Consider the following 19,920-nt stretch of genomic DNA (forward strand, 5'->3'; position numbering starts at 1 on the left):
ACCTCGCAGCATGGCCACCCTGTCCGCCCTCGCCCATTGCAACGGCGTCCCCCGACGGCGAAAAGCCCCCCTTGCGGTTTGCCTGAGCCTGTCCGCGCCAGAGGCCTGCTGCCCCTTGGAGCCGACGGCGCGTCGGCAACACAGCAACCCCGCAAGGCAGGCCAAGCGCCGGCAGGGGGCGGCGGCGGGCGCTGGGGCCGAAGCACGCAGTCCCAGCGCGTGCCCCGAGGAGCCTGCAGGCGGCCCGCCGCAGACGACGCCCCCGCCGAGGCCCCTCCCAGCCATTAGGCCGCCTTTCTCATGCCAATGAGCGGCGATCCATAAAACCTGCGCCCCGACGGCGCGGCCGGCTTCCGACATGAGCGCCCCGCTGGCCATTAGCGCCAACTACCAGGCCTACCCCGCCGGGGTGGCGGCCGGCCTTGGCTTCCAGGAATATTGCTGGCACTCCCCGGAGGAGGAGGAAGACGAGGAGCAGTGCCCCGAAGGGAAGAAGGGACCACTCCAGGACACAGGTAGGAACCTTCCACCCCTCACCTGCTGTGCACCTGGCCTAGGCAGCCCCTTCCCCCCTTGGAAGCCCCCCCGGCGACCCCTGCACGGCCCTGGCCCCGGGGCTCCTCGTTGGGGAAGGGGAGAAGATTTGGGGTCTGGGGTGGGGACCAGCCCCGGGCTTAGAGGGCTTCCCCTATCTCAGGGTGTCCAACAACCCTGTAAGGAAAAGCCCTTGTCTTTTATAGAGGGGGAGAGAGGCGTTTTCTTGGGTTGCCAACTCTGGGTCGGGAAAGTCCTGGAGATTTGGGGATGGAGGTTGGGGAGAGGAAGGACATCCGCAGGACATAATCCCAACAGAGTCAAGCCTCCCAGACAGCCTTTTCCTCTCGTGTCTGTGAGCTGGAGATCCTTTGTCATTCTGGGGGGCCTCCAGGCCTCACCTGGAGGTTGGCAACTGCCCTGCCCCCCTGCTGCTTTGCTCCTAGGAAATGTCTCATGTGGAAAGATGGTTTGCGGATTAATCCTCACAATGCCCACCCGGCCGTCCCAGTGGATGCTTCTTGCCTTGATGATGGTCCCCTCAGCCACTGGGGAGGGGGGACGGTTGCCAGATGGAGGCTGGGAAACCCCTGGATATTTGGGGGTGTTGCTGTGGAGTCCAGGGGACACAGTGGGGTATAGTCTCCAACACAGCTGTTTCCTCCCAGGGAACTGATTTCTGTCGTTTGGAGAAGAGCGATGATTTCAGGAGGTCCCCAGGTCTGACCTGGAAGGTGACAGTCCCTAAAAGCACCCTCAAGTTGCAGGGTACTTCTGGGCTATTCAAGGCGAGTGTCTGAGCAGACACAGCCTGCCTCTACAGAGTCTTTCTTGGAGGTTTCTCTACCAAGTGTGATCCTGCTCAGCTTCCAAAATCTGGAGAGATACCACACCACCTTCCCCACTCCCCCAGAAAGCTTGCACACTCCCGCTAGATGCTGTGGTTGCTAACTCCAAGTTGTGAAATACCTGGACATCTGATGACTTTGGAACCTCAGCAGGATGTAACAAACCCTCCTTATAAGTCATTTCCCTCATCTCTGTTTTAACTTTGAGGAGTCAAGCTTTACATACCAGTCTCTTGTAGATCTTCAAAATTCTAACTGGCAGACCTTAGTAGAGCAAAAACTATGATCACTGGGGTTTCCACTAGAGCAGTGGTGGCGACCCTTTGGCACTGCAGAAGTTATGGACTACAATTCCCATCTGCCCCTGCCAGTATGGCCAATTTATTTATTTGTTATATTTATATACCGCCCTCTCTGAAGGCTCAGGGCGGTTTCCATCAACAATAAAAGTTTAAAACATCATATATATAATTTATCTAAAATACATAAAATATTAACTATAGATGGCTGCAGCTCTTCTATTCCCCTTTAGGAACCCATGGGAGGCCGGATGTTTTTATGGCTAGTTGACATCATCCCGGCTGGCCAAACGCCTGGCGGAACAGGTCTGTTTTACAGGCCCTGCGGAAACTTTGTAAGTCCCGCAGGGCCCTGATCTCACCTGGAAGCCTGTTCCACCAGGTAGGGGCCAGAGCTGTAAAAGCCCTGGCCCTTGTAGAGGCCAGCCGGATCGCCTTGGGGCCAGGGATCACCAGTAGGTCCGCCTCAGACAAGCGGAGGGGCCAAGTAGGGCGATATAGGGAGAGACGGTCCCTTAGATAAGCAGGGCCAAGGCCGCGAATGGCTTTAAAGGTCAATACCAAAACTTTAAGCATGACCCGGTACTCGATCGGCAGCCAGTGTAGTTGGAATAGGACCGGAGTAATCCGGTCCCTAGCTGTTGCTCCAGTGAGGAGTCTGGAGGGTCATTATGTCATTAACTTGCAACCATGATTGTATTACTCTGTGATCACTGCTAATCTGTATTCTCTATTATGCCAACAAAAGGTTTGAAGTAATTTTCCCCAAAGGTCAGTGGTCATTGTAGGGGATCTCCAGGTCCCCCCTGGAGGTTGGTGACTGCATGATCCAATAAGATCCATCCTCCTGTTTTGTATCAGAGGCATCTCCGGTCTCAATTAATTGATTTGGAAGTTAAAATCCTGCTGGTTTTCAGGGGCCTGCAGCCAACATCAACATATCAGAGAGCAGCTAGTCTTAAAGGGCTGGTCTGTGCAGCGCAGCCTCCTCTCCGCTGCTGCCCTTCAATCTGGGCTGGGGTTGTCAGTCTCCAGCCACTGCCTGAAGGTCTCCTCCAATCTTATATTTTGATAGCAAAGTCAGCCAAATGTTTGGATACTTAAATCCTGACTGGAACTGGGAACGGGCAAGGTGGATCGTCCTAATATGTATAATATATTCCGACTGGTGCGATTTCCACCCATCACATGCTAAATGGCTGCTTGGGAGGGTGGAGTGTATGGCATTCTTGGATCTTTCCGAGATCCCTTCCCTCTTCAAATTTCGTCCTTCATATTCTGACATGAAATCTGAATTTTTGCCATTTTAAGATGTAGCCATCGTGATGTAGTGAGAGCCATCATGGTGTGGTGGTTAAGAGTGGCAGACTCTAATCTGGTGAACTGGGTTCGATTCCCCACTCCTCCATGTGAAGCTTGCCAGCCATGGTTCTCTCAGAATTCTGTCAGCTCCACCTACCTCACAAAGTATCTGTTACGGGGAGGAGAAGGGAAGGGGATTTTAAACCCCCTTGAGACTCCTTGAAGGTAGACAAAAGTGAGATATAAAAACCAACTCTTCTGATTCTACAAACCTAAAAAGGGCCCCAGATTTGCAGAAAAATATGAAATCTCATTGCAGGTTTGCAGACAAATGTGCATGTAAACTAACTGAAAATGTTAAAAGGAGCACCTGTGGCTTTAAGCAACAGATTCCCTGTTGCTAGGCAACCGCAGATTCCAGGTCCAGACTTCAGTAACAGGCAGGGGGAGGGAATGGAGCCCTTTCCTGACCTATTTGGCCTTTGAGGGTCACCAGTTCCAGGTTGGAAAATTCCTGGAGATTTTGTAGTAGAGTTTGAGGAGGGCAAAATTTGGAGAGGGGAGTGGCCTCAACCAGACATAAAGCCATAAAGGCCACCTTCCCGAAGCAACCATGTTCTCCAGGGGGACAGTTGCCTGGGGCTCGGTTGTAATTCTGGAAGATCTCCAGGTCCTGCCTGGAGATTGGCCACCTAAGCCTGGCAGCGTTCTCTGGATTACTTTTCCCATCCGACTTGCATGACTCAACCAGGGCTGGCTGCTGGCTCCTGTTCAACAGCAGCCACCCTAGGAAAGCCAGGGAGGTGCAGCCGCTGCAGCTTCAGAGGAGGGTCTGCATCTTGCCAGGGAAGCTCACTGGGTGACTTGGGACCAGGAGGTACAGAGGAAGCCCATAAATAATAAATATAGCTGAAAATGGGTGGCAGGCTAAAAGTAGGTTGGTGGATGGCTGCAGAGAGAATGAGGCAGGGTCTGGGGATTGCCAGGAGGAGGAAATAGTGTGAGGAGGGGGATGCAGGGGAAAATGAGGTGCTACCCGATAAATTCCCTCCCATGCAACTGGGCCTGATCCAGTGGCAGGCGCCACACTTTGGCAGTTCTCCTAGGTAAAAGCTATAGGGGGTTTGGGAACGGAAGACAAATAAAATTGGTGGGCTGTTGGGTGGAAAGGAGACAGGTTGCCAACTCCAGGTTAGGAAATCTGGAGATCGGGGGAGGGTGGCGTTGGAGGAGGCAAGAGATCTCTCACAAGTGGCATGGCATAGATCCTCCAAAGCAGCCACCCTATGAAAGCCAGTGAGGTGTAGCATTTCCACCCCTCCATGGAAATCAGAGTTGCCAACTTCCAGGTAGGGACTGGAAATCACCTAGAACAGAGGTGTCCAACTCTGGCGCTTCAGATGTTCATGGACTACAATTTGCATCAGCCCCTGCTGGCCTGGCCAATTGGGGCTGATGGGAATTGTAGTCCATGAACATCTGAAGTGCCAGAGTTGGGGCCCCCCGACCTAGAATTACAAGTGATCTCAAGATCGATTCCCCTGGAGAAAATGACTGCGCTGGAGAGTGGACTCTTATTTCATTGTGCCATGCTGAGGAGACCTCCCTTTCCAAACCTGGCTTTGCTGAGGCTTCGCCAACAATTCTCCTGGAATTTCCCAACCTTGAGCTGGCAACTATCGTGGGGAGATCTCTCGTAATTCCAGATCTCAATACCCTTCTTGAAGGTTGGTATCTTAGGAGGAGGGAAGAAACCAGGATAAGGGCAGAGAATATGGAGGCTTTCAGAAAATGGAGAGAAGAAATAGGGAGGGGAGAGAGAAAGAGATGCCTCCCCCAAGTCCTTGGGGGTTCCCACTTGTCACACTGATCTGTAGACTACAGAGATCAGATCAGGACCATCTCTATAGAATAGACAGGTGAAATCGTCCCAAGATGTCTTCAATAGGGACAAGCCACAGATTTCCAGGAATTTCTCCCCAAGACAGAGTTGGTAACCCTAATTTTGTGCCCAGCTGCTCCCAACATATTAGCCCCTTTCTGGTCCATGAAAGATAGCAGGAAAAGAGATTCCACATTAGGAAGGACTTCCTGACGGTTAAGGGCTGTTGGACAGTGGGATACGTGGCCTCGTGGTGGAGTCTCCTTTGGGGGTTTTCAAACAGAGGCTGGGTGGCCATCTGTCAAGGGTGGTTTGATTTTGTCTTCCTGCATGGCAGGAGATTGGACTTGATGGTCCTTGTGGTCTCTTCCAACTTTATGATTCTGTGAGAGGCCCGCCCTGCAGGGTTGTCAGGCTGATGGGCAGGGAAATAGGGGTGCCAATATTTGGCTGGGAGATTTGAGAAGACTTGAAGGTGGAACTGGGGGAGGGGTTTAGGGAGGGGTGGGACTTCAGCTGGGGCTTAAGGCCACGGAGTGGACTCTCCAGAAGTAGTCATGTTCTCCAGGAAAACTGATTTCTGTTGTCTGGAGGTGAGTGGTAATGCTGGACGATCTCCAGGCCCCACCTGGAGGTTGGGAACCCCAGCTGCGGAGTAGAGACTGGCTCTGAGCCTCCTACATTGCCATGTTGTCTTCAGATCTCTCTCCAGTGACCTCCACCTCTGGACCTCTTGCCCACTACGCCCCAGACTCCGCCACCAGCCCCAATGGGCACCCCCCTTCCCCGCACCTGTCTTCCGCCCCCCAGAGGTGCAAGGCAGACAGTGAGAGGGGGGGCAAGAAGAGCAAAATCCGGACCACGTTCTCCCAGGAGCAACTCCAAGTCCTGCACCACCGCTTCCAGAGCCAGAAGTACCTCAGCCCACAGCAGATCCGGGAACTGGGCTCAGCCTTGGGGCTTACCTACAAACAGGTAAGGAAGTGAAGCACCGACTCCGCTGAGGGTGGATCAATATCACCCCAGTTTGCTGGCCTGATTTTGTGAGAGGTCTGTGCTGTTAGCTGCCCCTCTTGAGTCTGCTGTTCAGTCAGCTGCAAGCGCCTTGGCTCAAGAGTTTTCCTCCCTTCCGCCCCCACCTTCTCTACATCTTCAGCATTTCATGGCACATCTGGACTGGAAAATTGGCACTGGCTTTGTTTATTATTTGCAAAAGTTGCGTGCCCCCTTTCTGTCCTCAAGGACCCAAGGAGGATAACCATGAAGAACACACAAATAAAGCCACATTGTAGAACCACTAACCCCCCAACACATATTACACCGATTTAAAAAAACCAGAGTAAAAATCCACACAAACCATAAAAGCAACAATTAAAACAGTGGCCACGCTAAGACACGGGTGTGTGTGTGTGCACAGCTACCCTCTACTGATGGCTGCCAGCTCTGGGTGGGGAAATGTCTGGAAATGTTGGGAGTGGAGCTTGGGGAGTGATCTGAGTGGGGCTTCATGCCGTCCTCCAGAGCAGTCATTTTCTCCAGGAACGCTGATCTCTGTAGTCTGGAAATTGATGGTAATCACAAGGGATCTCCAGGCCCTGCCTGGAGGTTGGCAACACTCCCTCCTCAGATCCTGGGATCTGTACTTGCACGTCCCCTCCCCCAAAGCTGTAATTTCCCAGGCCCTTGAGAAGGGGAAACTGTCTTTTATGCCACTTTATGTATGTCCGTGGTATTGGTGCGCCAGTGGGGTTTAGTTTTGTTTGCTGGCTTGGCTCCTTTCCTTCTTTCTTCTGAGCTCTTTTGAGCTGAAGACCTTGAGCACCAAGTAGGAAGCTTTTTATTTGTTTAAGGAAAATATGATGGAGAGATACTTTCCCACTGCAAGCTTGATCCTTGGATCTCTATCCACCAACTAATAGGGGACTATATTATCTTTTTCATGATAAAAGGTAGCCCAGTTAAAATAGGGGGCAATCCATAAATCACGATAAGAATCCTAATGGCATTCCAAAATCGTGTGGGACAGAAAGTCAACCTTTTTCAGGCTGTATCGGCATAGCCTGTCTGAATTGGGCTGTATTTGCACAGGCCGTATGAAGGTGCTGAGCCCTTGGCTCTGTCTTTCAGGTGAAAACGTGGTTCCAGAATCAACGGATGAAGTTCAAGCGAACCCAGAAAGAAACTCTGTGGCTGAAGAAAGGGATGTGCCCTCCGCAGGTAATGTCGGCTGGCCCTCCAGCTCCCGTTCTGCCGATGAGGCAAGAGATGAACTTCTGTCCCCTAGGAGTCAGGTAGGGTTCTTTTATGGTGTCACTGAGACAAGCGCCTCAAATTCCAGATTTCAGAAGTGGAGACCAGGTAAATCTGGAATACATTGTTTATTTACAATTATTCCTCCCACCTCATGGGTTAGGGGCGCGGTGCCTCCCTGGATCTGGAAATCCACGTAAAACTTTTTGTCCCTCCCTTCACACCAGAGGAGTCTGATTTTTTTCCTTTTATTTGAACTTTAAAATAGAATATGCATATTTATGGTATGAAACGATAAAATGTGTTGATATTTTACAGTACTATACATCTATTTTTATATATGCGTTTCTAATTTTTTTTCTGTGTCATCTGTGGCTTCCACAAAACTATCCTGCTATAAGCTCACAAAACATTACACGAGATAGGTTTGGCTGAGAGACTAACTGACCTATGAGCTTCTGTAGCAGGGCAGGGATTCAGTTCTAGTCCCGATGTGGTCAGTGTGGTTCACTAGTCTTAACCACTATGTCACATTGAAGAGTAGTAAAGAAAACAATCATAAAATATCTTTTACTTGCAAAAGAGCCAGCATGGTGGATTGTTTAAGAGTGTCAAAGTAGGATCTGGGCGCATTGGGGGTGGAGTTGCCCTTTACATCAAAGAGAGGATAGTGTCACATAAAATAGACAACGAAAGGGGAGCTGGTTCCCCCACAGAATCACTGTGGATATCAATACTAGGTGTGAAGGACAGTTTAATATTAGGAATATATTATCGTCCCCCTGACCAAAGTGCAAAAGAGGATTCTGAGATGGAAAAAGAAATTAGAGAGGCCAACAAAAACAAAAATGTAGTGGTAATGGGTGATTTTAACTATCCCCATATAAAATGGAAAAATGCATGTTCAGGTCATAGTAAGGAGAGAGCATTCCTGGATATGCTAGATGACTGTGGCTTAGAGCAGATGGTTGTGGAACCAACCAGGGGAGAGGTGATCCTAGATTTAATTCTATGTGGGACCCAGGACCTGGTGCAGGAAAGTCAAAAGTTGTTGAGCCGATAGTAGAAACAGCCACCACAATGCTGTCAGATTCAGTATCTCTTAATAAAACAAGGGACAACTACTAATGTAGTTACATTCACCTTCAGAAAGGGAAATTTCTCAAAGATGAGGGGGATAATGTGCAGGAAGTCAAAAGGGAAAATCAAGAGAGTCAAAACTGTCCAAGATGCTTGGAGGTTATTTAAAAACACAGTCTTAAAAGCTCAGCTGGAATGTAACTCAGCAGGTTAGTAAGCGGCAGCACCCAGTCCAAAAAAAGAAAGCCACCATGGTTAACAAGAGAGGTTGAGGGAAACTATCAGAAAAAAGAAAAAATGTATTTAGAAAAAATGTGGAAGTCTAGTTTGACTGATGAAGAAATACAGGAGGGAACACAAATGGTGGCAAAAAGAGAAGCAAGTTAGCTGTAAGGGAGGCAAAAAAGGATTGAGGAGGAACGACACAAGGCTGCGAACATCAAGACCAAAACAAACAGTTCTTCAAGTACATCAAAAGTAGGAAGCCAGCTAGGGAAGCTGTAGGTCCAAGTTAGGATGACAGCGAAACAAAGGGTGTGCTAAAAAGATGACAGGGAGATTGCAGAGAAGCTGAATGAATTCCCTTTGGTGACTGTCTTCACTCCAAGAGGAGGTGAGGAACATTCCTGCACCTGAACCACGCTTCTTGGGAGGCTAATCCGAGGAACTAGGGCAAAGATAATGGTAGACAAGGAAGAAGTTCTTGGCAGCCATTGATAAAATCCAAATGCCACCAAATCCCCTGGCCCAGACTGTATTCATCCAAGAGTTCTTAAAGAGCTCAAGCATGAAATTGTTGATCTTCTCAATTTTAATATGCAAATCCTATCCCTGAAATCAGTCTCCATGCCTGGAGACTGCAAGATGGCCAATGTCAGACCAATTAGTAAGAAAGGACCCAAGGGGACCCGGAAAATTACAGGCCAGTCAGTTTGACATCTGTTCCTGGTAAATTAGTAGAATCTATCATTAAAGATAAAATTATAAAACATGTAGAAAAGCAAGACCTGCTGAGAAAGAGTCAGCATGGCTTTTGCAGAGGCAAATCCTGTCTTACAAACTTACTAGAGTTCTTTGAGGGTGTAAACAGGCATGTGGATAAGGGGGATCCAGTGGACATTGTCTACTTGGATTTCCAAAAGGCTTTTGACAAAGTTCCTCACCAGAGACTATTGAGAAAACTCAGCAATCAAGGAATAAGAGGGGAAGTCCTCCTACGGATTAAAAACTGGTTGAGAAACAGGAAGCAAAGAGTGGGTGTAAATGGGAAATTCTCACAATGGAGAGATGTAGGGAGTGGTGTCCCCCAAGGATCCGTTTTGGGACCAGTGCTCTTTAACCTATTCATAAATGACCTGGAAGTATTGTGGAAGTATATTCTCGAGCCCTTCGGGGAAGAGGCGGCCTAGAAATCTAAAATATAAATAAATAAATAAATAAGTAGGGGTGGGTAGCGTGGTGGCCAAGTTTGCAGATGATACCAAATTATGTAGGGTGGTGAGAACCACAAAGGATTGCGAAGAGCTCCAAGCGGACCTTGATAAATTAGGTGAGTGGGCTAAGAAATGGCAAATGCAGTTCAATGTAGCAAAATGCAAAGTGATGTACATAGGGGCAAAAAATCCAAACTTCACATACAAGCTACAAGGGTCAGTGCTATCAGTCACAGACCAGGAAAGGGATTTGGGCATCTTAGTTGAGAGTTCCATGGGAATGTCAACCCAATGCATGGCAGCTGTGAAAAAGGCAAACTCTATGCTGGGGATCATTAGGAAAGGAATTGAGAATAAAACTGCAAAGATTGTCATGCCCTTATATAATGTTATGGTGCGACCAAGACTTGGAGTACTGTGTCCAGTTCTATCGCATTGCCTCAAAAAAAAAGGATATTGCAGAGATAGAAAAAGTGCAGAGAAGGGGCAAATAAGGATGATTTATTGAGGGACTGGAGCTCTTTCCCTATGAGGAGAGGCTGCAGCGTTTGGGACTCTTTAGTTTGGAGAGGAGACGTCTGGCGGGATATGATTGTAGTCTATAAAATTATGCATGGGGTAGAAAATGCTGACAGAGGAGAAATTTTTCTCTCTTTCTCACAATACTAGAACCAGGGGGCATTCATTGAAAATGCTGGGGGGAAGAATTAGGACCAATAAAAGGAAAACACCCCTGCTCTAACGCGTGATTGGTGTTTGGAATATGCTGCCACAGGAGGTGGTGATGGCCACTCACCTGGATAGCTTTAAAAAGGGCTTGGACAGATTTATGGAGGAGAAGTTGATCTATGGCTACCAATCTTGATCCTCCTTGATCTCAGATTGCAAATGCTTTAGCAGACCAGGTGCTCAGGAGCAGCAGCAGCAGAAGGCCATTGCTTTCCCATCCTGCATGTGAGCTCCCAAAGGCACCTGGTGGGCCACTGCGAGTAGCAGAGTGCTGGACTAGATGGACTCTGGTCTGATCCAGCTGGCTTGTTCTTATGTTCTTATCTGGGAGTCCCAAGTACAAATTCCTACTCTGCCATGGAAGCTTGCTGGGTGATCTTGGACTGGTCACATTATTTTTTTAAATTATTATTATTTATTAACCTTATATACCACACTCCCCAGGAGGTTCAGGGTGGTGCACAACATAAATATAATAGATACAGCATAGTTTAAGAGAAGGGCAACGAGGATGATTGAGGGACTGGAGCACCTTCCTTATGAGGAGAGGCTGCAGTGTCTGGGACTCTTTAGTTTGGAGAGGAGACGTCGGAGGGGGGATATGATTGAAGTCTATAAAATTATGCATGGGGTAGAAAATGTTGACAGAGAAATTTTTCTCTCTTTCTCATAATACTAGAACCAGGGGGCATCCATTGAAAATGCTGGGGGGAAGAAACCTCCTACGCCACTGCTGCTCCATATATAAGTTCTTAGATATACTGAAAATGCTCAGCCTTCAAACTTCTTGCAGTTACAAAAATCAAACCTGGAATCAGGAGGGCAATGAGAGGAAGCAGCCATTTGAATTATGGAAACTGTAACTGCCTCAGCCATATAGCTGGTGGAATAACTCTGCCCTACAAGCACTGCAGAATTGCTTCTCATCCCATAGGGCCCTGGTCTCATTTAAAGAGCGTCCCACCAGGTCTGGGCCACGGTGTCACGGGTGCAGCATTGTTGTGTACTTAAACAGGATTGCACAAATTAATGGCCACCATTGCTTCTGTTTGTGTCTCCAAACAGTACGGATTCCAGCAGGCCAGCTGTTTGGACTTCATCCCTGCTCCTCCGCAAGATTATTCCATGAATCCTACTCGAAACAGCCATCCTTTGGCCAACATGCACGAGGGCTGCACCAGCGTTCAGAGCTATGGCAGCGGTCAGCACTACCCCAGCGACTGCAGCCAGCTGTACAGCAGCCCCCAGAGCTTTTACCCCATCGTGGGAGGCGAGAACGGGGGCTTCTTTGGGAAAGGCAGTGGCCCCAGTTACGGCCAGCCGGCCATCAGCTACATCAGCCAACAGAAGATGAACTTCTATCACGGCTTCTCGGCGAGCGTGGAATACGCTGCCGTGAAGATGGAAGACGGCTACCTCTTCCCCAGTGGATCGGCTGCTGCCGCTGCACTTCCGGACTCCTCTGTCCTGCAGCATTACCAGACCCCTTTGCAGACTACAGGAGCACAGAGCGACTGTAACCCCTAGGCATCTGGCTCCCCCCCTCCACCTGTAGATTCTGTATTCTGTCTATGTCCATCTTTCAGGCTGAAGACTCTGAGGAACTGAAAGACACCTAATCAGTTCAGCCTGCTGTTCCAGCTCTTTGGATCTTCAAAAGGCTGACTTCTCAGTCTGTTTCTCCGTTCCAGCGCCTGTAATTCTCTGGGCTCCAACTGCGCTTCTGCCACATCAACCCTTGCAGGGAAAGGGGGGGTTTCTGGAAGGGGTTTGCTGCAGCTATGGCTTGTCTTAACCTGGTCCTGGTAGCCTGCCATGTAGGTCAGTCTGCAAAAACTGAGAAATCTCATTCTCTGCTTCCCCCATGCATCAGCTGGGAAGAAGCTCTCCAGTCAAACTCCTTTCTATTCCTTTTCCATCTTGTCTAACTTTCTGTTTTTGGTTTGGTGGCTTGTGTATTAAAATGTCTTGTTCCATTTCTGTAAAGCAAATATTTTACATTCTCTCTCCCCAACCCCTTTAGTGATCTCTGATAACTCCTCTCCTGACTGGGTTGTTTCTCAATTTGGGAACTTGTTAGGAATAAAATTACTGCAGTATTTCTAATAGGTTGCTTGTGAGAGAGGAGTTTTCAAGCAGGAGCTGTTCCTTCCATCTTCTCATGAGCAGCCCTTGACCTCCTTGACTTAAAAAGAGACTGCCCAACAAACCTCGTGAAAGATGCATAAGATCCCTATTCTAGATTTCTGCACCAGCTGAACAGCTATCAAGGGTCTCAGCGGTGCCAATTCAACAGCTCATGGCTCGTGTTTGTATGGCCCAAGAGGACTTCACAAACATCCATGCTGGGACAGAGCATTAGAATTATCCTGGACTTGTCCCACGAAAGGGTTCTCTTCCCTCTCCGTTCCGCAGTCACTTCTAGTCAATAGGATATTCTGCACTCAAGGATTGTTGTTTACCCCGCTGTCACTTAAAATCCGCCCACCTCAACCCACAACGGGTGGACCACGAGATTTGGTTCCAGTAGCACCTCAGAGACCAAGAAAGGGTTACTGGACTCAAATCTCTTGTTCTGCTGCAGATCAACACAGACACCCCCGAAACTGTTAAAAGGAGGGGTGTTGTGCCGCAGGATGGTGGCAACCCTGGTGTGAAGCATTCTCCATGCTGTCGCCCTCCTAGTTCCCTCTGGCCCAGGGAGCAGATGACCAGAGGTGTGATGGCTACAGTTAACCCCCACCTCAAGCCTACAAATCCACACCCTTGCAACAGGTGGCCGGCCGGACCTCCAAAGTGTTGGCTAGTGCTGCGGGCAATCTGAAAAGGAAAGCTGGCGGGGAGGGGTGAATGACAGTCGTTTTGCGATTCTCCCAAGCCTTGGGCAACCTCGAATCTCCTGTAGAAACCAGAATTGAGACTTTCCATTTCACACGGTCTCCCCTCCCACCCCCAGTTTATTGTGCCGGGACGGGTCTGCACTATCTTCACGGGACGCCCATTGCAGCTGACAGCCAGCAAAGCTTATTTCTAGTGTGTTCTTTCTCCTTTTTTAATTGGGAGTTATGCCGGCCGCAGTAGAGGGGAGCGTGGACATTGCTGCGAAATGCTGACCAGTCAGTGGGGGATCTGGAACTGGACTGGTTTAGATGAGATTCACACTTTCTCAACCAAGTGGGGTGCAAAGCAAAACAGCCATCAACATCTGGACTCCCTCCTCTGTTAAATGTTTAAGACTTTCAAAGTTTGAAAACTTTGCTATATTTTTCACTTAATGAACCATCTTTCCTGCATCAGTTGTAAAAATTAGCAAGTTGTTACTTCATTAAACGGTCTGATCCAGATATATGTGTTTCTTAGTCACTGTTGTTGCGCGTTAAAAATTTTGTCCTCCAGGCACTGGCAGTCTATGGTGAACCCATGGAAAGAGATATTCAGAGGCGGTTTGGCATATGTGTGTGTGTATATATACAAACACACATACACACATTCATATATAGGGTAGTATAGGGTGCAACAGTTTAAAATGTTCTCAAGCACTAAGCATGCATGCAATTTTTGAAATTCTGCAAATATGCAAAATAATAAAATTTTATTATGCTAATAAAGTTATAAATCATTCAGTTTATGGTTAAAACCAAAGTAGTTTAGGTTTGATAGGAAAGTAACTATTACATTATTTCAGTTCCCCCCACAAAAACACCTCCCCCCATTTTTTGTGACTTCCAACTTCCTGGAAATTGTACATCTGTAGTCTTAAATCCTTCTCTGGCCTTGAAGTAAGATAATCCCTGTCAAAGCCAGCGTAGTGTGGAGGTTAGGGTGCCAGGCTAGGATCTGGAGAACTGTGTTCGGACCCCTACTCTGCCAGGGAAGCTCACTGGGCAACCTGGGGATTATGAGGAAATGAATTGAGAATAACTGCAAAGACTGTCATTCGACCGCACTTGAGAGTCCTGTGTTCAGTTCTGGTCGCCACATCTCAAAAAGGATATCAAAGAGATAGAAAAAGTACAGAGAAGGGACTGGAGCACCTTCCTTATGAGGAGAGGCTGCAGCGTTTGGGACTCTTATGCATGGGATAGAAAATGTTAACAGAGAAATTTTTCTCTTTTTCACAATACTAAAACCAAGGAGCATACATTGAAAATGCTGGGGAGGTGGGGGAGAATTAGGACTAATAGAAGGAAACATTTCTTCACGCAACGTGTGATTGGTGTATGATAGCCACTAACCTAGATAGCTTTAAAAGGGGGACAGATTTATGGAGAAGTTGATGTATGGCTACTAGCAGGAGCAGCAGTGGCGTAGGAGGTTAAGAGCTTGTGTATCTAATCTGGAGGAACCGGGTTTGATTCCCAGCTCTGCCGCCTGAGCTGTGGAGGCTTATCTGGGGAATTCAGATTAGCCTGTACACTCCCACACACACCAGCTGGGTGACCTTGGGCTAGTCACAGCTTCTCGGAGCTCTCTCAGCCCCACCTACCTCACAGGGTGTTTGTTGTGAGAGGGGAAAGGCAAGGAGATTGTAAACCCCTTTGAGTCTCTTGCAGGAGAGAAAGGGGGGATATAAATCCAAACTCTTCTTCTTATGTTCCTGGGCAGTCACATTCTCGCTCTAACCTACCTCATACGGTTGCTGTGAAGATGAAATGGAGAACATAAGAAAGAACTTCCTAAGAAGCTTGATTGAGGTGCAGGAATTTTCCTCACCTCCTCTCGGGTGAAGACAGATACACTCCCCTCCCCCCAGCAACCCAATCCCCAGAGGGCAGAGCAACCCCCAGCTGGGTGGGCAGGGCTACCTCCCCCATTCTTTCCTCCAATTCAAACGGCCAGAAAAACAGAGCCTTTAGAGCAGGTTCATGGAGGGACGCTTCCCCCGATGAACTCATGAACAGTTCAGAGAGGCCATGGGGGGGGGGGGGGGGGCACCACAACATCAGGAACTATATTAAAGGGTCGCGGCTTTAGGAAGGTTGAGAACCACTGATTTACGGAGTTTCAAAGCGGCTTCCAAACTCCTTCCCTTCCCCTCCCCACAAATGCCACATTGTGAAATAAGTGGAGCAGAGAGTTCTGAGAGAACTGTGACTGGACCAAGGTCACCCAGGAGGCTTCTTGGGGAGCAGGAAAACAAGCCCTGCTGATCCGTAGGGACGGGGGTGGTGGGGGTGGTGGTGGTGGGGGGGGACCCGGCTCCCCAGATCAGAGTCCGCTGCTCATGTCCTGCAGAGAATCGAAGCCTGGTTCTGGAGACCGGAGACCTGAGCGCCCACCCCCCCCCTCGCATTGGCAGCAGAAGAGAGAAGCCCAGTCTCTCCGCACCGGGAGATTTCCCCCGTTTATTGACTGGCCGCTCGGGCGCGCTGCTGGGGGTCAGGCGGGGCGGGCCCGGCCCCCCGGCCCCCCTCCTCCCGCTCGACGTCCTCCTGCCGCAGGACCACGGGCCGGTACTTCTGGTCGAAGAGGCGCTCGTTGCGGGCCGAGTGGAGGTCGTGGAAGGAGACCCGGCGGAGGCGGCCGGGGAGGGCGCGGAACTCCTCGGGGTTGACGTCCCAGTCGCGCATCCTGGCGCTCAGCAGCCACCAGCGGCCGGCGACGCCCACGTCCAGCAGGCGGCCGGGGAGGTCGGCCCAGGAGGGCGCCAGGTGGCGGCAGGTGGCGGCGTAGAGGGCGGCGTCGCCGCCGAAGGGCGCCTCGTAGGCCACCGCGGCCAGCCCCAGCCCCAGCACGCGCAGCCGCCCCTGCGCCCGCAGCCGCCCCAGCCGCAGCACGTGCTCCTCGGCCGCCCCGCGGCGCGTCCCCGGCGCCAGCACCAGCAGCCGGCCCGACGCCTCCAGCAGCTCGGCCTCCAGCGACGCCTCCCCGGGGCACCGCGCCGCGCACGCCGCCGCCGCCGCCGCCAGCCCCGCTCCCCCCCCCCCACCCCCCCCCCCCCACCCCCCCCCCCCGCCCCCCCCCCACGCCCCCCCCCCCCCCCCCCCCCCCCCCCCCCCCCCCCCTCAACAACCCCCCCCCCCCCCCCCCCCCCCCTCCTTCCCCCCCCCCCCCCCACCCCCCCCCCCCCCCACCCCCCCTCCCCCCCACCCCCCCCCCCCCCCCCCCCCCCCCCCCCCCCCCCACCCCCCCACCCACCCCCCCCCCCCCCCACCCCCCCCCCCCCCCACCCCCCCCCCCCCCCACCCCCCCCCCCCCCCACCCCCCCCCCCCCCCACCCCCCCCCCCCCCCACCCCCCCCCCCCCCCACCCCCCCCCCCCCCCACCCCCCCCCCCCCCCACCCCCCCCCCCCCCCACCCCCCCCCCCCCCCACCCCCCCCCCCCCCCACCCCCCCCCCCCCCCACCCCCCCCCCCCCCCACCCCCCCCCCCCCCCACCCCCCCCCCCCCCCACCCCCCCCCCCCCCCACCCCCCCCCCCCCCCACCCCCCCCCCCCCCCACCCCCCCCCCCCCCCACCCCCCCCCCCCCCCACCCCCCCCCCCCCCCACCCCCCCCCCCCCCCACCCCCCCCCCCCCCCACCCCCCCCCCCCCCCACCCCCCCCCCCCCCCACCCCCCCCCCCCCCCACCCCCCCCCCCCCCCACCCCCCCCCCCCCCCACCCCCCCCCCCCCCCACCCCCCCCCCCCCCCACCCCCCCCCCCCCCCACCCCCCCCCCCCCCCACCCCCCCCCCCCCCCACCCCCCCCCCCCCCCACCCCCCCCCCCCCCCACCCCCCCCCCCCCCCACCCCCCCCCCCCCCCACCCCCCCCCCCCCCCACCCCCCCCCCCCCCCACCCCCCCCCCCCCCCACCCCCCCCCCCCCCCACCCCCCCCCCCCCCCACCCCCCCCCCCCCCCACCCCCCCCCCCCCCCACCCCCCCCCCCCCCCACCCCCCCCCCCCCCCACCCCCCCCCCCCCCCACCCCCCCCCCCCCCCACCCCCCCCCCCCCCCACCCCCCCCCCCCCCCACCCCCCCCCCCCCCCACCCCCCCCCCCCCCCACCCCCCCCCCCCCCCACCCCCCCCCCCCCCCACCCCCCCCCCCCCCCACCCCCCCCCCCCCCCACCCCCCCCCCCCCCCACCCCCCCCCCCCCCCACCCCCCCCCCCCCCCACCCCCCCCCCCCCCCACCCCCCCCCCCCCCCACCCCCCCCCCCCCCCACCCCCCCCCCCCCCCACCCCCCCCCCCCCCCACCCCCCCCCCCCCCCACCCCCCCCCCCCCCCACCCCCCCCCCCCCCCACCCCCCCCCCCCCCCACCCCCCCCCCCCCCCACCCCCCCCCCCCCCCACCCCCCCCCCCCCCCACCCCCCCCCCCCCCCACCCCCCCCCCCCCCCACCCCCCCCCCCCCCCACCCCCCCCCCCCCCCACCCCCCCCCCCCCCCACCCCCCCCCCCCCCCACCCCCCCCCCCCCCCACCCCCCCCCCCCCCCACCCCCCCCCCCCCCCACCCCCCCCCCCCCCCACCCCCCCCCCCCCCCACCCCCCCCCCCCCCCACCCCCCCCCCCCCCCACCCCCCCCCCCCCCCACCCCCCCCCCCCCCCACCCCCCCCCCCCCCCACCCCCCCCCCCCCCCACCCCCCCCCCCCCCCACCCCCCCCCCCCCCCACCCCCCCCCCCCCCCACCCCCCCCCCCCCCCACCCCCCCCCCCCCCCACCCCCCCCCCCCCCCACCCCCCCCCCCCCCCACCCCCCCCCCCCCCCACCCCCCCCCCCCCCCACCCCCCCCCCCCCCCACCCCCCCCCCCCCCCACCCCCCCCCCCCCCCACCCCCCCCCCCCCCCACCCCCCCCCCCCCCCACCCCCCCCCCCCCCCACCCCCCCCCCCCCCCACCCCCCCCCCCCCCCACCCCCCCCCCCCCCCACCCCCCCCCCCCCCCACCCCCCCCCCCCCCCACCCCCCCCCCCCCCCACCCCCCCCCCCCCCCACCCCCCCCCCCCCCCACCCCCCCCCCCCCCCACCCCCCCCCCCCCCCACCCCCCCCCCCCCCCACCCCCCCCCCCCCCCACCCCCCCCCCCCCCCACCCCCCCCCCCCCCCACCCCCCCCCCCCCCCACCCCCCCCCCCCCCCACCCCCCCCCCCCCCCACCCCCCCCCCCCCCCACCCCCCCCCCCCCCCACCCCCCCCCCCCCCCACCCCCCCCCCCCCCCACCCCCCCCCCCCCCCACCCCCCCCCCCCCCCACCCCCCCCCCCCCCCACCCCCCCCCCCCCCCACCCCCCCCCCCCCCCACCCCCCCCCCCCCCCACCCCCCCCCCCCCCCACCCCCCCCCCCCCCCACCCCCCCCCCCCCCCACCCCCCCCCCCCCCCACCCCCCCCCCCCCCCACCCCCCCCCCCCCCCACCCCCCCCCCCCCCCACCCCCCCCCCCCCCCACCCCCCCCCCCCCCCACCCCCCCCCCCCCCCACCCCCCCCCCCCCCCACCCCCCCCCCCCCCCACCCCCCCCCCCCCCCACCCCCCCCCCCCCCCACCCCCCCCCCCCCCCACCCCCCCCCCCCCCCACCCCCCCCCCCCCCCACCCCCCCCCCCCCCCACCCCCCCCCCCCCCCACCCCCCCCCCCCCCCACCCCCCCCCCCCCCCACCCCCCCCCCCCCCCACCCCCCCCCCCCCCCACCCCCCCCCCCCCCCACCCCCCCCCCCCCCCACCCCCCCCCCCCCCCACCCCCCCCCCCCCCCACCCCCCCCCCCCCCCACCCCCCCCCCCCCCCACCCCCCCCCCCCCCCACCCCCCCCCCCCCCCACCCCCCCCCCCCCCCACCCCCCCCCCCCCCCACCCCCCCCCCCCCCCACCCCCCCCCCCCCCCACCCCCCCCCCCCCCCACCCCCCCCCCCCCCCACCCCCCCCCCCCCCCACCCCCCCCCCCCCCCACCCCCCCCCCCCCCCACCCCCCCCCCCCCCCACCCCCCCCCCCCCCCACCCCCCCCCCCCCCCACCCCCCCCCCCCCCCACCCCCCCCCCCCCCCACCCCCCCCCCCCCCCACCCCCCCCCCCCCCCACCCCCCCCCCCCCCCACCCCCCCCCCCCCCCACCCCCCCCCCCCCCCACCCCCCCCCCCCCCCACCCCCCCCCCCCCCCACCCCCCCCCCCCCCCACCCCCCCCCCCCCCCACCCCCCCCCCCCCCCACCCCCCCCCCCCCCCACCCCCCCCCCCCCCCACCCCCCCCCCCCCCCACCCCCCCCCCCCCCCACCCCCCCCCCCCCCCACCCCCCCCCCCCCCCACCCCCCCCCCCCCCCACCCCCCCCCCCCCCCACCCCCCCCCCCCCCCACCCCCCCCCCCCCCCACCCCCCCCCCCCCCCACCCCCCCCCCCCCCCACCCCCCCCCCCCCCCACCCCCCCCCCCCCCCACCCCCCCCCCCCCCCACCCCCCCCCCCCCCCACCCCCCCCCCCCCCCACCCCCCCCCCCCCCCACCCCCCCCCCCCCCCACCCCCCCCCCCCCCCACCCCCCCCCCCCCCCACCCCCCCCCCCCCCCACCCCCCCCCCCCCCCACCCCCCCCCCCCCCCACCCCCCCCCCCCCCCACCCCCCCCCCCCCCCACCCCCCCCCCCCCCCACCCCCCCCCCCCCCCACC

At 57.9% G+C, this 19,920-nt stretch overlaps 2 protein-coding genes across 2 annotated transcripts in view; one reads left to right on the top strand and one right to left on the bottom strand.

The window, feature by feature from the left end:
• Positions 1-358: 358 nt before the first annotated feature.
• LOC125436088 (homeobox protein NANOG-like) lies at positions 359-12,446 on the top strand. The gene is made up of 4 exons (XM_048502706.1): positions 359-515; positions 5,566-5,840; positions 6,993-7,082; positions 11,438-12,446. The coding sequence occupies exons 1-4, from the start codon at positions 359-361 to the stop codon at positions 11,882-11,884; spliced, it is 969 nt and encodes a 322-aa protein (XP_048358663.1). The 3' UTR covers positions 11,885-12,446.
• A 3,230-nt stretch (positions 12,447-15,676) lies between these two features.
• The window catches only part of TIMM29 (translocase of inner mitochondrial membrane 29), a 31,799-nt gene continuing 27,555 nt past the window's right edge, over positions 15,677-19,920 (bottom strand). Inside the window, exon 2 of the mRNA XM_048504466.1 lies at positions 15,677-16,276. Coding sequence (XP_048360423.1) covers positions 15,703-16,276 — 574 coding nt within the window. The 3' untranslated portion in view covers positions 15,677-15,702. The remainder of the gene's footprint in view (positions 16,277-19,920) is intronic.

Source organism: Sphaerodactylus townsendi, linkage group LG07 (assembly GCF_021028975.2).
Source record: "Sphaerodactylus townsendi isolate TG3544 linkage group LG07, MPM_Stown_v2.3, whole genome shotgun sequence".
Classification (NCBI taxonomy): domain Eukaryota; kingdom Metazoa; phylum Chordata; class Lepidosauria; order Squamata; family Sphaerodactylidae; genus Sphaerodactylus; species Sphaerodactylus townsendi.

What these genes read in the sequence shown, in the direction of transcription:
- LOC125436088 (XM_048502706.1), top strand. Translation starts at nt 359, where the DNA reads ATGAGCGCCCCGCTGGCCATTAGCGCCAACTACCAGGCCTACCCCGCC. An exon ending in GGGACCACTCCAGGACACAG is followed by an intron (nt 516 to 5,565) that starts GTAGGAACCTTC and finishes TGTTGTCTTCAG; the next exon opens with ATCTCTCTCCAGTGACCTCC. An exon ending in AAGGGATGTGCCCTCCGCAG is followed by an intron (nt 7,083 to 11,437) that starts GTAATGTCGGCT and finishes GGATTCCAGCAG; the next exon opens with GCCAGCTGTTTGGACTTCAT.